Source organism: Thamnophis sirtalis, unplaced genomic scaffold, assembly GCF_051295495.1.
Source record: "Thamnophis sirtalis isolate CommonGarterSnake01/CBP01778 unplaced genomic scaffold, rThaSir2_p1.2 scaffold_12, whole genome shotgun sequence".
In the NCBI taxonomy this organism is placed as follows: domain Eukaryota; kingdom Metazoa; phylum Chordata; class Lepidosauria; order Squamata; family Natricidae; genus Thamnophis; species Thamnophis sirtalis.
The window spans coordinates 29,601,791-29,616,056 of record NW_028261392.1 but is presented as its reverse complement, the minus strand read 5'-3'; the positions used below and the strand labels follow the sequence as shown (position 1 = coordinate 29,616,056).

Sequence of the window (14,266 nt, the reverse complement as noted above, 5' to 3'; positions counted from 1 at the left end):
AATAAAGAATTCTATTCTATTTTAAAAGATGACGCCAGGAGGTGACGTACGTGAATGCGATCCGACAAATCAGGGGCAAATTATGTTCGTTTTCTGCGGGGAAAGAATCCAATTGTTGTTGCAGGGAGTGAAGTCGGGGGGGGAAAAACCCACCGCAACATGACATTCCTCCTGGAGGCTTCTCGAGAGCAATTCCATTGTGTCCCCGGAACCTCTTCGTTATGAAAAGATGGTTGCTCGACGGAAGGTGTTTCATGTTGCGTCGTCCGGACTGCGGGGCATTATGGGGGCTCGCGATTGAAAACCGTTTCTTTTCTTTGCCTCCCCTTCCCCTCGCCTTTCGGCGGGTTTAATTAAAATGGCGCCCTGAGGCAGGGGCCAGTCAAAGCACCGGGTTGGGCGGCTCGGGGAGTGGCCCTGCGAAGAGGGAGGGAAGGAGGGCGCTCTCCCCGCCCTGCCACCCCCTCCGCGCGCGAGGATGGCGAGCCCGGACCAGAAGTCCCCCAACGTTCTGCTGCAGAATCTCTGCTGCCGCATCCTGGGCAAGGGCGAAGGTAACGGTCTGGCTCCCCTTCCTCCCCCGCCAGAGAGGGTTGCTCTCTGGCAGGGAGAGAATAAGCGGCTCCTTTGTAGCTGTCAGGGCCGCTCCGAGCAGCCGGGCTTTCCAGCTCCCCTTCTTAAGAATGAGGAGGAGGAAGATGGTGATGCTGCTGCTGCAGAATACAGACGGAGCGGACCGCGGCTGGGGTGGGTGGGTGAGCTGGCGGGGCGAGCAGGCTGGTTCACGTGCCCCGGCGGTCCCTTTGGCAGGGAAGAGAGTAGTTGCGGCTACCTTATGCGCTCTTCTTACTCCTCCCCACGCATCCCGGCGAACCCAAGCAAGGGTTCAAGTGGGGAGCACGAATTTGAACGGCTGTTCAGTTAATGCCTCTCTCAGTTCTGAAACCAATCATCCCCGGTCTAGGGAATTATGATCCTGGGAACCGTCTTTCGTTCTAATTTGAATTCCTTAAAGAGAAGGCAGAAGGAGCAGGTGTGGAAGGCAAACACTGTGGGGGTTGTAAAACTGCAGGCGAACATGACTTAACTGTATGGTAAACAAGGTTTATTGTATGAGTCAATTAGCTCTCATTGAAAGGTTGATTTTTTGTTTACTGCTGGTCAAATAGCAAGCTGAAAGTGCTGACCTATGTTTGAAAAAATATTTTATTTTTGAAAAATGGTCTTAGTTATTAGGGTGATGGGCTATTGTTGAAATGTTGATAGCAAGCAGCAAAAGATTCCCTTCAGAGCCCAGTTTCTTGTAGAATATTACAAGAGGTTAAATACATATGATTGTTTACTACTTCCCATATATATTCATTCAGACACAATTCAGTAGATTCAGGCATGCTGCTTAACTGAATTCAACAGTTAAGTCAAAAGATAGTGATATATACAGTGATACTATATGTAGACAGATGTATTAAAGGGATAGGGATCTTGGGATTCAAAATATTACTGATGTCAAGAATCTTGCTAGAATTAACTAGCAGCATGCAGAAAACCATGTGATCACAATCACTTTTGTAAAAGACGGATTAAAAGTTACAAAAACAAACATTTGAAGATCTTCCGGAACTTCATTACTTTCTCTGAAGACTTTAGTTAGTAGAAGAGTCCCTACAACACAACTGTATGCTGCCACAAACCTATCAAATCTCAGGATGGATTTAGAAACAAGTGAACCAGCAGGTATTTGTAGAAATCAAGAAAAGTTCCAGGATTGTCCACAACCAACTTTTGGAGAGATAACTGCACCAGAGATACCAAAAGTTTATGTCAGGAGAAATGTCCTAATTGAAGACGTAGCCAAAAGGCGCATATACAGCCCACCCCAAACAGTGCTACTAAGGGCCTGGCCAGCAGGCAGGCCAAATCTGACATAATCTTTAAATGTGGCATAATGGCTATCTGCCAGAGTTAACCCTACATCCTTGGTCAGAAGAGGCTACTTACAGTCAGAAATCAGTCCATTAGATTTTAAGGTGGAAGTCCAGATCAAAGTATGGCCAGCTGTGGCCTTTGGAGAAGAAATGACACAAATGTTTAAAACCCATATTCCAGACTAGCAACATATGTACCTGAGATTGGCTTCATAAAGAAGCCTTTTTTAATCCAACTGCCTCTCCATTCAGAATATGCTTTTATCTCTAGTGAGGAAATCCAGAAAGGACACTTAGTTCATCTATAAGTACTTTCCTCTTGAGGTTAAATACCCAGAGAAGGTTTTGGTCCCAAACTTTTGTTGTGATGAGTACTATTCTTCAACAAACATTTTTCATGCCAGTTGTGTTTTGGAAGTTGTAATCTAGTAATACACCCCAGGTGGGATTGTATTAGTTAACTAAAAGGAGAAGGGGGTTTCTTCTTTCAGCCTTATTTCTAAGTTCCCAGTTGAAATGGATAAAATGATGCTGAAAGTCATTTTGGTAGCATTCACTCTGGAGGGCAGAGTGGGAGAGTTTCAACCACAGTCCTTTTGGAAACTCTTATGAAAAACCTTACCTTAGCCATTATTTTTGCTGAGCAATAAGCATAGCTTTGATCTTAAGGCTGGCCATAAAAGTCTCTGTGATAGTCGTAGATCATATCTGTCCTCTTAGCTCCTTCATTGCCAGGCTTCTATAGTTGAGATTCCTTGTATCTATATAAAAAAGATTTCTGATCAATGTACTTTACCTTGTCATCTTTTGCTGTATTGCATGAGTTGTAACTTTCATTATAAATCACTCTTTCCATTTTCAAAAGTGAAGGGCAGTTAATTTTTGCAGGCCAGTGCAGATTTTCTAACCTGTTGTGCAATTCATATATGTAATGGAATTGGTGTATGCTTGGCACAAAGATCAGGAATCATATTGAGAGCTGCTGGATAAATAAGTTTTTAAAAGCCTTGAACTATCTGTTATAATTCTGTTATGTTCTATTGCATTGTGATGCTATTAAAAAAGACATGCCAAAAGCATGTCTTAAGGGTAATACTTATGGGTAGCACTTAAGTGTGGTTAGTACTTATGGGTAGTACTTATGGGTAGTATTTATGATTGGTAATGACCTTTAGGAAGAATGTTTTTCTTAATTCTCTGAAGCTTCTTTTTATAGGGCTTGTTTCAAATCTTGTTTGAAGGTCTGGGATCTTTAAATAGATTAATCGTTACTTTTTTCTTCCGGTAAAATAGTGTTTTCAGGCAGCTGGGTAACTACTCAGCTGGAGGTAAAAGGAAAATGGACTGGGAGCCAGAGACTTCCACATTGTGGAATATTGTGAAAAAAAGGGTTTTCAGCTCTACTCCATGCAAGGAAGGGGACTTTTCTGGTGGAGAGCAGAAGAACATCTTAGAGCTTCATGATTTCTATTTCCCACCAGAGGAGTGCAGAAATGGAGCTTAAGATTGTACTTCCCCACTTCATCATGCCTGGGAAGACTCAATAAAATGGCGCTCATTAGCAGAATGGTGCAAGTTGACCTCTGTAGGAAGGCTATGCCTTGCATCAATTGTACACAAAAAATAAGTGGAACACTTTACATGTGCTACTGGTTACCATAGCTGGCTGAGGCCTCCAGGGCTTCCTCCAACCTTGAGGCACCTCTCAATCCATTTAATGACCCCAAACCATTGCTTAAGAGCCACAATTAGGAGAGCTGGGATTGCAGTTGTTGAGCAAAGTGGTCATATGGGCATCTTGCTTAATGACAACTTTGCTCAATGACTGAGATTCCAGTCCTAGTTGTGATTGTAAGTTGAGGACTACCTGCATTTAATTGAAATGTATAACAATGTATTGTACATATTATACGATGATGTATTTTAATGCTTTGTGTTATGCAGACTGCTTTCACTGTGGCTTACATTTACATACTAAAATCTAACAAAACATCCATTATAAAGAAAAAAAATACTTTGCAGGTTCATAAACAGAAACACTTAGATAACTTCTCCTGTTCCAGAAAGTGATGAGTAGGAATTTACCATCCTAAAGAAAGCTGCTGGCTGCAGCCTGATGAACTATGTGAGAGAATTAATGATAGTTTCCCTTACTTATCACCATGACATAGGCCTGAACTTATTCTAGATCAGTTTTGGCTTGTGCTCCTTATCCATACATATACTGTATGTCATTTCTGATGCTTTGTCTCCCAGAGGAACTAAAGTGTGCCTCAGGATTGGTGCATAGAAATAAACTGTTCAGAAGCAATTTGTCAGAGAGCCCAAATTGTCTTCTATTCCTAGAAGCCAACTACTAGATCATTAGACTCCCCAAGCACCCTCTAAAAACCTATATCAGGAGGTGCCTGGAGCCAATTCTCTTACAAATGTTGCTGATAAATAAATATAGTAGCTTTCTTCTTTTTTTGTTGCAAATATTACATAATATAGAGAAGACAGTTTGGAAGATCAGAGTCCCAATGTGGGTTCCTGAAATGAGAAGAAAGAATGACATCGAGAAATAGGAGGAAAAAAAATGAAATAAAGACAATATTCAGCTAAAAGAAATCTCAGTTCAGGCATAACTTAATCCAAGTAACTGAAACGCTTCCCTAATTCTCACAAAAATGGGGGTAGGGGTGGGAATTCAGGTCATTGAGACTTCCAGGTAACCAGACTAGGAGACCAAAAGTCATGCATGCTAATATTGTATTACCTTTATTATAAGGTAATAGTAACAGAATCTTGAATTCGAGCCTATTCCTCTTATCCAGACTCTGATAGAAATGCAAAGTTGGGATTTACGCTGCATCCCTTCATTGAGACATCATCAATATAGTGAAAAGCACATATATTGATGATGTCTCACCCCGAATCAACAATAGTCCTCTGCTGATGGCATTATAAAGATCTGGGGTCACCAACCTTTTGGACCCCAGGGACCACTAAATTCATAATTTTAAATCTTGTGGACCACTAATATAAATTAGTGATGGAATGGGGTCCTTCAGGCACTTATCTGGGCCTCCTGTTAGTGGAGAGAAGTACCCGGGGTCAACCCTAGCTGCTATCCATTGCAGCTAAGAATCTCAAATACCGCCAAGAATGAATGTTTGTCTAGTAGCTAGCCAGGGTGCTAGATTGCCCCCTGCAAACTGTCTTTCGAGGAGCCTGGCCGACGTTTCACGCACCACTCACTGAAGCGCCTTGCCTCCTAGGGAGGGAGGGAGGGAGGGAGGAAAGGGCTGGAGCTACTAAACAGGCAGCCAAGCTAAGTGCCTGAAGGACACAATCCCATCAGCAAATGGGAGTAATTGCTTTGGCGGGCCATATCCGGCCCAGGGGCCATAGTTTGAGGATCCCTGATTTAGTGCAATATAAAAAATGCAAAGAATTTTCTGCGGACCACCAAAATTTTCTCACAGATCACCAGTGGTCCATGGACTACCAGTTGGTAACCGCTGATATAGATATTAAGAAGGATGAGGGGAAAGGTCTTAGCTTTCTAAAACTCCATTACAGAGTACTTAAGGTGCCCACATCTCCCTCTGCCACTATTGACTAGATGTACCCATCTAGAAAGGAGTGAAACCACTCAGAGTCACCTCAAACTCTGCAGACATTCAAATTCAATTCAGATCCGGAGGGTGAGATTTGCTGCCAAAATGCGTTTCATTTAAATCCTCCTTTGATTCTGTACAGCAAGACTGAAATACAAAACTTGGGTCCAATGCTCTGCTGCTGATGTAAGTGCATATATGAGTAGGCAAGAGGAAAGTCAAACTGGAGGAGAAAATATATTTTAGGTAGATGATAAAACACAACTCTCAAGGAACATGCTTTGGTTCAAAGGTGGGTTGCTCCCAGTTCGGCCTGGTTCAGTTGAACCGGAAGTGGTGATTTGGCCTGTGTTGCAGAGCTCACAGCAACCCAGGCTGGCCACACCCCCAAACCGGTTCCCCAGTCTCTTCTGCTGTTGCCAGCATGCACAGAACAATTTAAAGTCAACTGCGCATGCGCGAACAATGCGTGACGGGTGTGCGCACGCAGCGAACCAGTACCAACCAGTACAGGAACCCACCCCTGCTTTGGTTTATATATGTGCAGCTGTGTACAGTTTACTAATTGTAGCTTTTGTTACACCAAGAGGAAGCTGCAAAAGACTCTTATGACGATTGCATGCATATTATGAGGATAATTGCATGTTTGGATGTTCTCATTAAATAATAATAAATTTATTATTGTTATTACTATAGTTATTTAATAAAAATATTATTTCTCTTTTGTAATTTTTAATTATTGTAACAATATTTGTGTCCCTAGAGGTTTGCAGAATGGAAGAGGGGATTGTCTTTTGAAGGAATGAAAGGGGGTGAGGGTTGGAAAAGTGGAGATTGTGACAATACAAGGTTATATCTGGACCCAAAAGCAAAGAGGAAGCAGGAAAAGCTGTGTATAGATTTTGAAATATGAGCAGGAAGGGAGATGTGATCAAAAATGATTTTGGCGGTAGAAACATTGATAAAAGTGAGAAACAAGGATGAATCAATGGAAGTCCAGGGGAAAGATGCAATGTTCACCTTAATTGGAAGTTTGAGGTCAGCAACCAGAGTTTTAAAGCACATCAAAATAGGGAAAATAATACAATTTAAGAAAATTATTGCTAGAAAAACCGAAATGAATCATTGCACAAAATCTCAGCTTTCTTTTAAAGAGCACCTAACGTATGCTTGAAATTGGATTCAAAAGCTCGGATTTTCCTTGGTTTTTTTTTTTTTTCTAAATTTACTTCTGACCTCAAATACTTAAGTATTACTAATTATCTTGTTAATGGAAAAACCATTCAGCTAAATGTTTTAATATTTCATTTGTTTGCTCCATCAAGTCTTTGTCAACTTATATTTAATTTAATTACATATATTCATATTTTTACAAGTTTCTAGAAAGCTCCAGCTATTACAATTAGAATATTTTATTCTGGGAATTTTTTTCCATTTTAACTTTTTATAATGTAGTCCCTATGCTATTTCCTTTCCAATTTCTCAGAGGATTTGCCGATATATATATATATATATGTGTGTGTGTGTGTGTGTGTGTGTGTGTGTGTGTGTGTGTGTGTGTGTTCGTTCGTATATTTTCATGGGTGTAGGTATGCATATATATATATATATTAATGGAGTGTAAATTCCTCTAATACATTAATGGAACAGAAGGAAATGTATATTGCATAATTGGTGGTAAAGAACAATCACCACTAATCATTAAGGAAACATGGTTTTATAGCAATTAATATAAAAGTGCTCATGATTTAAATTGCTAAAATGCCTCCATCAAATTAATAATGTATGCTTTTTGCTGTAGGCACTTTGCAATCAGAATAGCATATAATAATATACTTAATTTTTGGAGAACGTTCTGTAAATGTGTTCATTAAGAGCTTCTGCCAGGATAGTCAAACAAAGACATAATCTTAAAATTATTATCATTCTCATAAGTTTTTGTGGGTTTTTTTCAGTCCTAAAGTGAGGTTTCGGAAATCTTTGAACAGGCATATATATGTGTTTTGGGGCATATTCTAAATGGCTTTCTTATTAACTTTAAAATATATATTCGTGCCTTGTTGTATGTATATTCATGAGATGCAATTAATTCATTTAAATAAGAGTTTTCTGGGTAATAAAAGTTAAGGGGTAGTTTAGGATGTTTCTCTTCTAATTATAGTTATTGTGAATGTTAATATGATTAGATTACTGTTTAATTTTTGTTATTGGAACATAGTTAAGCCCCAGTGTTTTGAAAATTAAGGTGACAAATAGAGGAGAACATGCAGAATAGATCTTAATTTTGCTATCTTTTCTATTTATTGGTTTGTGCCAGCTTGTGAAGTCCATTAGGATCTGCAAGATGAAAGCTTGTTTTTCAAGATATCAGCTCCTTCTTTCTGCTTTTGGCAAAAGTCATTTGGCATTTACCCCATGCATTTGGCACTCTTCATTTTGCTGATCTAGTTTTGCCAAAAATGAAATGAAGTCTCTAGCAAAGACAAAGAATTTAAAGACCAGATGGTGAAAGAGAATGCATCTCAAAGATCATATTAGGCTTTAAAAAAAATGCTTGGATATTTATTTCTCCCCTCAGATCTGCAGCCTGGCTTTTTTATCACTGAAATATGCTACCGTTTTTTTCTTTTCTAAGTTTATCAAAACAAATAAGTAAACAATGAGCATATTAGGACCAAGGTTCTGATGATCCCAATTTTCAGTGAGAATAGAATACTGACTACTGAAGGAAATAATTATTGTATGCTGGCTCCAGTTGTGCATTTCTTTAATTTTGCATTTTTATAGTATTTTATCAGTTTCCTGAATCTTCCTGTCCAACCATTTAAAGACACAGAATTAAAGTTTTTTTTTTAAAAAAATAAAGAGCCTAAAGACTAAATCCTGAACCTTCATAGTGAATTTAGGAGTAGAATATAGAGCTGATTATTGGGTTCCAAGAGCAATGGAAGGCAATGGCTGACAGTCTTAGCAAACATTGACAAAATACAATATACAGAGCCATAATATGGTTTGGTTTTGATTTACACGCCATATGACATCAACCAAGATTGCTTTCACAAGCTATGTCTCAATCACTTTGAGGAAAGGGGTAATATAACACCGCTCTGTTTTTCTTTTGCTATTTTGCTGTTCTGTGGTATTTACAGACTACAGATGCTTGTACACAGAATAACACAAATGTTATCAAAAGTGTGTGTTGAGTGCATCTTTATAATGATGATTACTAAAGCTGGCTAATCCATACAGATGGAGAAAATAAAACAGTAAAATACCCTCCACCCTGGTGACTCTTAAGGGCTAAGCAAGGGGTTGGGAAAACAGAGTGATGCGTGTCCTGCTTCCATTTAAAATTATCCAAAATTGAATTTAAATGCCTGCTCCAAGATATACAGTTGTTTAAATCTAGCTTTCTGGTATCCTTGTTTCCAACAGCTTTTGATCTGAGAAATCACTCAGCTTTGGAAGGAACAATATATTGTTTAATTATAAAGATTCAAGTGAACAGTACTGAAAAACCAAGTCATTATTTAAAGTATGAATGCTTGAAAATGCAACCTTGTTCTGAAAAATTGCTAACATTGAAGGCACAAATTCCCCCCTCTCTTCAAAATAAAGATGGAAATAGAAGTCAGTACTTCTATGAAGCAAACTATTCTAAATTTCCTCTCTTAAATCATCAGCCCATTACATTTCTGAAAATCATTTCTTGGGGCTTTCCATCGTTAAAAATCTCGACCCACAAGAAAAAACAAAATTTTAAAATTAGTTTTCTTGTAATGACCTCAGATCTCTCCTTGTGACATCATGTGTAGACTTCAATTGATTGGGGGAGTGAGTTTATGCCCCCTGTTTTTACGAGGTTGAATATACACATCTTGTTTCTTAGAGAGAGAGGAAGCAACTGAAACTGAAAGGAAACAACTGAAAAATGTATGAAGAAACCTGGCTGCTTGAATCAAACACCTGGATTTTGTAATTTTTGAATCATTGTTTTAAGAATTTTGCTAACCTAGTTGATTTTTGTGTTGAACAAATAGATGTTCTGTCATGACAAGTCATGTGAAAAATCTCGTCTTGCTTTTTAGGATTGGGTTTTGTTTAATTATTTGACCTGGCCCTGTTATGAATTGTTTTACATTAATCATCTTATAAATAAATAGAATGTATGTATCATTGCTTTGGCTATAAGTACTATATAATTGAAATGGTTCTTAATAGATTAGGTTTTAGTAGTTTCTAAATCCTTGGGTTTAATTGAGGAAATGCAAAGTATCTTTCTTGGGTTTGTGATGTTTGTTTCTAAAATGATTTAGATCAGTGGTTCTTAAATATTTTGGCCTCAGGACCTCTTTATATGCTTAAACATGATTGAGGACCAAGAGAGCTTTGGTTAATGTGAGTTACATCTGTCAATATTTACTATATTAGAAGTTTAAACAGAGAAATTTAAAAATATTGAATTGACTTCTGAAAAAGATCATCAGACCATACTTTGAGAATTGCTGATTTAGATCAAATGTTCTTGACTGTATAGTAGCACAGTTTATCCATTCATCTTCTGATTATGGAGGCTTTGTTTTTAAGAGACTTCTTTCTATCAGTTTACTAATATATGTGATGTCATGGTTTCCAAATCTTGAAAAATCTAAATTCAATATCTGTTCAGTGATGAATCTTTTTGGACAATATTGAGTTGTTCATTAGCAATTTGACTTAAGTTCAAAGATTGTTTGGAAGATAATATGGGTGGGAAAAACATGCCTTTTCATGAATTCCCTGAGGGAAAGGTAGGAAATAAATGATTAAATAAACAAATACAATGAAATATTTGCAATCTAACTGTGCTTTCATTTCAGCTGATGTTGCTCAGCAGTTTCAGTATGCAGTGCGAGTCATTGGAAGCAACTTTGCCCCTACAGTCGAGAGAGATGAATTTCTTGTGGCAGAAAAAATTAAAAAAGAATGTAAGTTTATTTGGAATTTGGTTTTTAATGGTGTTTAGATTTATTTTCGATAAAATTCGTACTGCTACTAAATTATACTTGGTTAGATTCACTTGATTACTTATCAGTGCTATATTATTACTCCAATAATTTTTATAAAACATAAATAAAATTTAGTCTATGTTTATATGAATTAAAACATATCACTGTTAGCTGAAATTAATACAGAGAAGACATAATGCAGAATGAATGGGTTTATGCTCTTTTTCAATTCCTTATTAACATCACTTACATTTGTATAACTACTGTAGTGAAGAAAATATGAAATGACAATCATAGCAAGATTCTAGATTTGATGCACTCCAGATAAATCTCAGAGTTCTATACTTTCTTTGTTGCTCCCATCTTGGTTAGTATCAACCTCTGAGGGCATCAGGTGGGTTGTCTGGCTTAGATAGTATTTCCATGAATATTGTCAATTACACACAAAAAGATCAGAGATGCAGCAGCGATTCTAACTGAAGCAACTATAAATAAATGAGTAAGGGGATAACAAGTATTAAGAGGCTGGCATGCAATTCCCTTAAAGTAAGACCAGCTGAACTTGAGGGAATTTAGAGTAGATTTAACTAACTAACTAACAACAAAATAAACTTATATGCCGTCCAACTCAGTGACTCCAGGTGGCTAGCAACAATTAAAAGAAATGACAACTTTAGCCAAACTTTTAGATAACTGTTAGATTAGATTAGAATAGATTTATTAAATTTCTATGCTGCCCTTTTCCCCGAAGGGGACTCAGGGCGGCTCACAACCCAAGTCAAGGGGGAAGGGTACAAATAAGGAATAAAAGGCAGACAAAACAATACCATAGTTTAAAAGCACACAACAACCATACGATTCGAGGGGGGGACAAGACTCATTAGCCCCAGGCCTGTCAAAATAGCCAGGTTTTAAGGGCTTTGCGGAAGGCCTGGAGGGTGGTGAGGGTTCGAATCTCCACAGGGAGCTCGTTCCAAAGGGCTGGAGCAGCCACAGAGAAGGCCCTCTTCCGGGTGGTTGCCAGACGGCATTGGCCAGCGGATGGAATACGGAGGAGGCCTAATCTGTGGGATCTAATTGGTCTATTGGAGGTGATCGGCAGCAGGCGGTCTCTCAAGTACCCAGGTCCAATACCATGAAGGGCTGTATAAGTGACGACTAGCGCCTTGAAGCGTATCCGAAGACCAATAGGCAGCCAGTGCAGCTCGCGGAGGATAGGTGTAACGTGGGTGAACCGAGGTGCACCCACAATCGCTCACGCGGCTGCATTCTGGACAAGCTGAAGTCTCCGAATGCTCTTCAAGGGCTGCCCCAGGCAAACTTGTAGACTTTAGTGGAGTCTCAGAATCTGAGTTTTTGCCTCACCTGTTTCTTTTTCAAGCTTTTTAATGGCATGGCATGGCATATATACAGGTTACTGGGATCATTGTCATTAAGTGATAATATCGTAAAGCACAATGTCAAGTTACTACATTGCTTAGCAAAGGCAATCCTAGCAGTGCCATCTTAACCCCGGCACCATGTAACAGTTAAAAGGTGGGAGTAAGGAGTGTGGGGTGGGTGGGTGCTAGGGAATGCATGCAGACCAGTGAGGGCCTTGTGTGGGTGGTCACTGGAGAGCACAGTCAGGTCAATGAAGGTGCAGGTGGAACAGTGAGGGCCACTGGTAGGCCTGCAAAAGATGCAAGCAGGGACCAGACAAGTTGAGTGCAAGCAGGTCAGTGGGAGCTCAGGTTGTTGAGCGTATTGTAGAGTATGAGATCCCTGCCCTGGGATCTTGTACTCCATAGTGGGGCTCCTCAGGAGAAAAAGTGACAGGATTGATTTACAGGAGCAACTGCAACCTTCCCTCCTGGCTTCCCTGTTGACTTTATGGGAAGCCAGCAGGGAAGGTGACAAATGGCAATCACGTGACCTCAGCTCACTGCAACATTGTAATTGCATGATCACATAACTGCAGGGTCACTGTCGCAGCTGCAACTTCACAAATAGTTACCCTCATTCAGTGGCATCATAATTTTGAACAGTTGCTGAACAAGGGGTCGTATTTTGACTACGTGTTGCGAGCAGTTATCCTTCCTCCCCATGGCTCCCCCTTTAAGAACATAAAACAATTCTAAAGTATCTTTATTCAGATGTTTAAGACTTCAAATGTATAGAGTTTTTTTCTTTCTCCTTTTCCTTCTTCTCTCCCTACCTCTCCCTCTCCCCCCTCTCTCTTTCTCCCCATCCTCCTCTTCCTCCTCTTTCACTTTCACGTTCCCATTTCCTTTATAGATTGTCCATGCAGGGAATTTTCTGCTGTGATCATCATGTTATTTCACAAATACTGTACAAGCACTTTGGAAGGGTAGCTTTTGGCTATTATGCACTTACTGGTTGTGGGAAGTGAAGTAGGGAGCAATGAGATCCTCTTTCATCCTATATAGTCGACTTTTTTCTCTGCAGAATAATAAGGCAAACCATTTTTTAAATTGCAAATGTATATAGAAAAAATGCTGTGTAAAAAGTAGGTTGGGCAGTTTTGTCTTCGCAGCAGGAAATGGGGATTTGCCCCTTTATTCCTTCCATGGACAAGACAAGAAACTTAAGGGGAAGAGGTTACTTTTTGACAGCTTTGTTGTCATCCACCTTATGTCTTTGAGTGAGAATGATCTGATCTTCCAGATGCATTGTGTATAATCCTGAACATGAACTATGACATCAATTAATTTTATAAATCAGAAGATGTAGAATAGTTTAAAATATCATTTTCTCAATTATTTTGTGAATAACTGAGATGTTGTCTTTTTATTTTTGCAGTAAGTGTTTCTGACCATAATTTATATTGGCCCACATAGAGTATTTAATAGAAATTTTTAAAAATGCATATTCCAAGGGTAAGATTGTTTTATTGGAGACAGTACAATTGCTTGATGCTTGGGTTACCTTTTATTATGTGTCTATCAGTCTTTCTATTAATCTACCAAATTTATATAGTCACACATCTTACAAATGTGACTCTAGGTGGCATTTAATAAAACATACCGTAGTTTATAAACTATGTCTCTTGTATGACATCAAATTGTGCTTGATTTATATAGCTAGTATCTATTCTTGCAACTATATAGATAGGTAAACAGTTCAAAGTTTTCAGAAAAAGAAAAAACAAGCGTTACTATTAGTACTCATAATAATATACCTTAGAACCATTCCCTCACTTTAAGCCTTGGCATGGAAATATTTTTGGATTTATCTTTAGCAATATCAGGAATTAGGAGGAGTGTATTCACAGTGATTTTTAATCTTGGCGAAGAAGCAATGTCTGCATTTTCATATATTTTTGGAAATCTGATTCTTCAAATCAGTACCACAGAGGATATCATAGAACAACATCCCCCAACGTGTTAGTGGCCTGTTGTGGGGAGGAGAGGGGCTGACGCGCATGCATGCACAGCTTCATTTGTGTGAGCGCTTGCTGCTCTTGTGAGTGGGGCTGCATGTGCACGCATGCTCACCCACTGCTGGGGCAGCCCAGTTCCGAATGGGTTGCAGGCCAGGAGTGGGCTGTGGCCCAGGAGTTGGGGTCCCATGCAATAGAAGTAAAATCTAGTGTAACAAGGATTTGTGTTTTCCCATTCATTTATACATTGTCTTGCATTTTTACGTAATCAAGGCAGATCTTGTGAAGAAATAATCATCTTTATGCAGAAAAACCTTTTCCTAGCCCATAGATCAATTATATAATATTAAGTAAAAGGTTGTTGTATAT

The 14,266-nt window shown here is 39.0% G+C and overlaps 1 protein-coding gene across 2 annotated transcripts in view; it reads left to right on the top strand.

Moving 5' to 3' along the window:
• The first annotated feature begins 261 nt into the window (after positions 1–261).
• The window catches only part of TUBGCP3 (tubulin gamma complex component 3), a 71,648-nt gene continuing 57,643 nt past the window's right edge, over positions 262–14,266 (top strand). The window contains exons 1-2 of one of the 2 annotated variants that reach the window (XM_087726819.1): positions 262–554; positions 10,387–10,494. In XM_087726819.1, coding sequence (XP_087582945.1) covers positions 479–554; positions 10,387–10,494 — 184 coding nt within the window. In that variant the 5' untranslated portion in view covers positions 262–478. The remainder of the gene's footprint in view (positions 555–10,386; positions 10,495–14,266) is intronic. The other variant, XM_087726818.1, reaches the window with a different exon arrangement.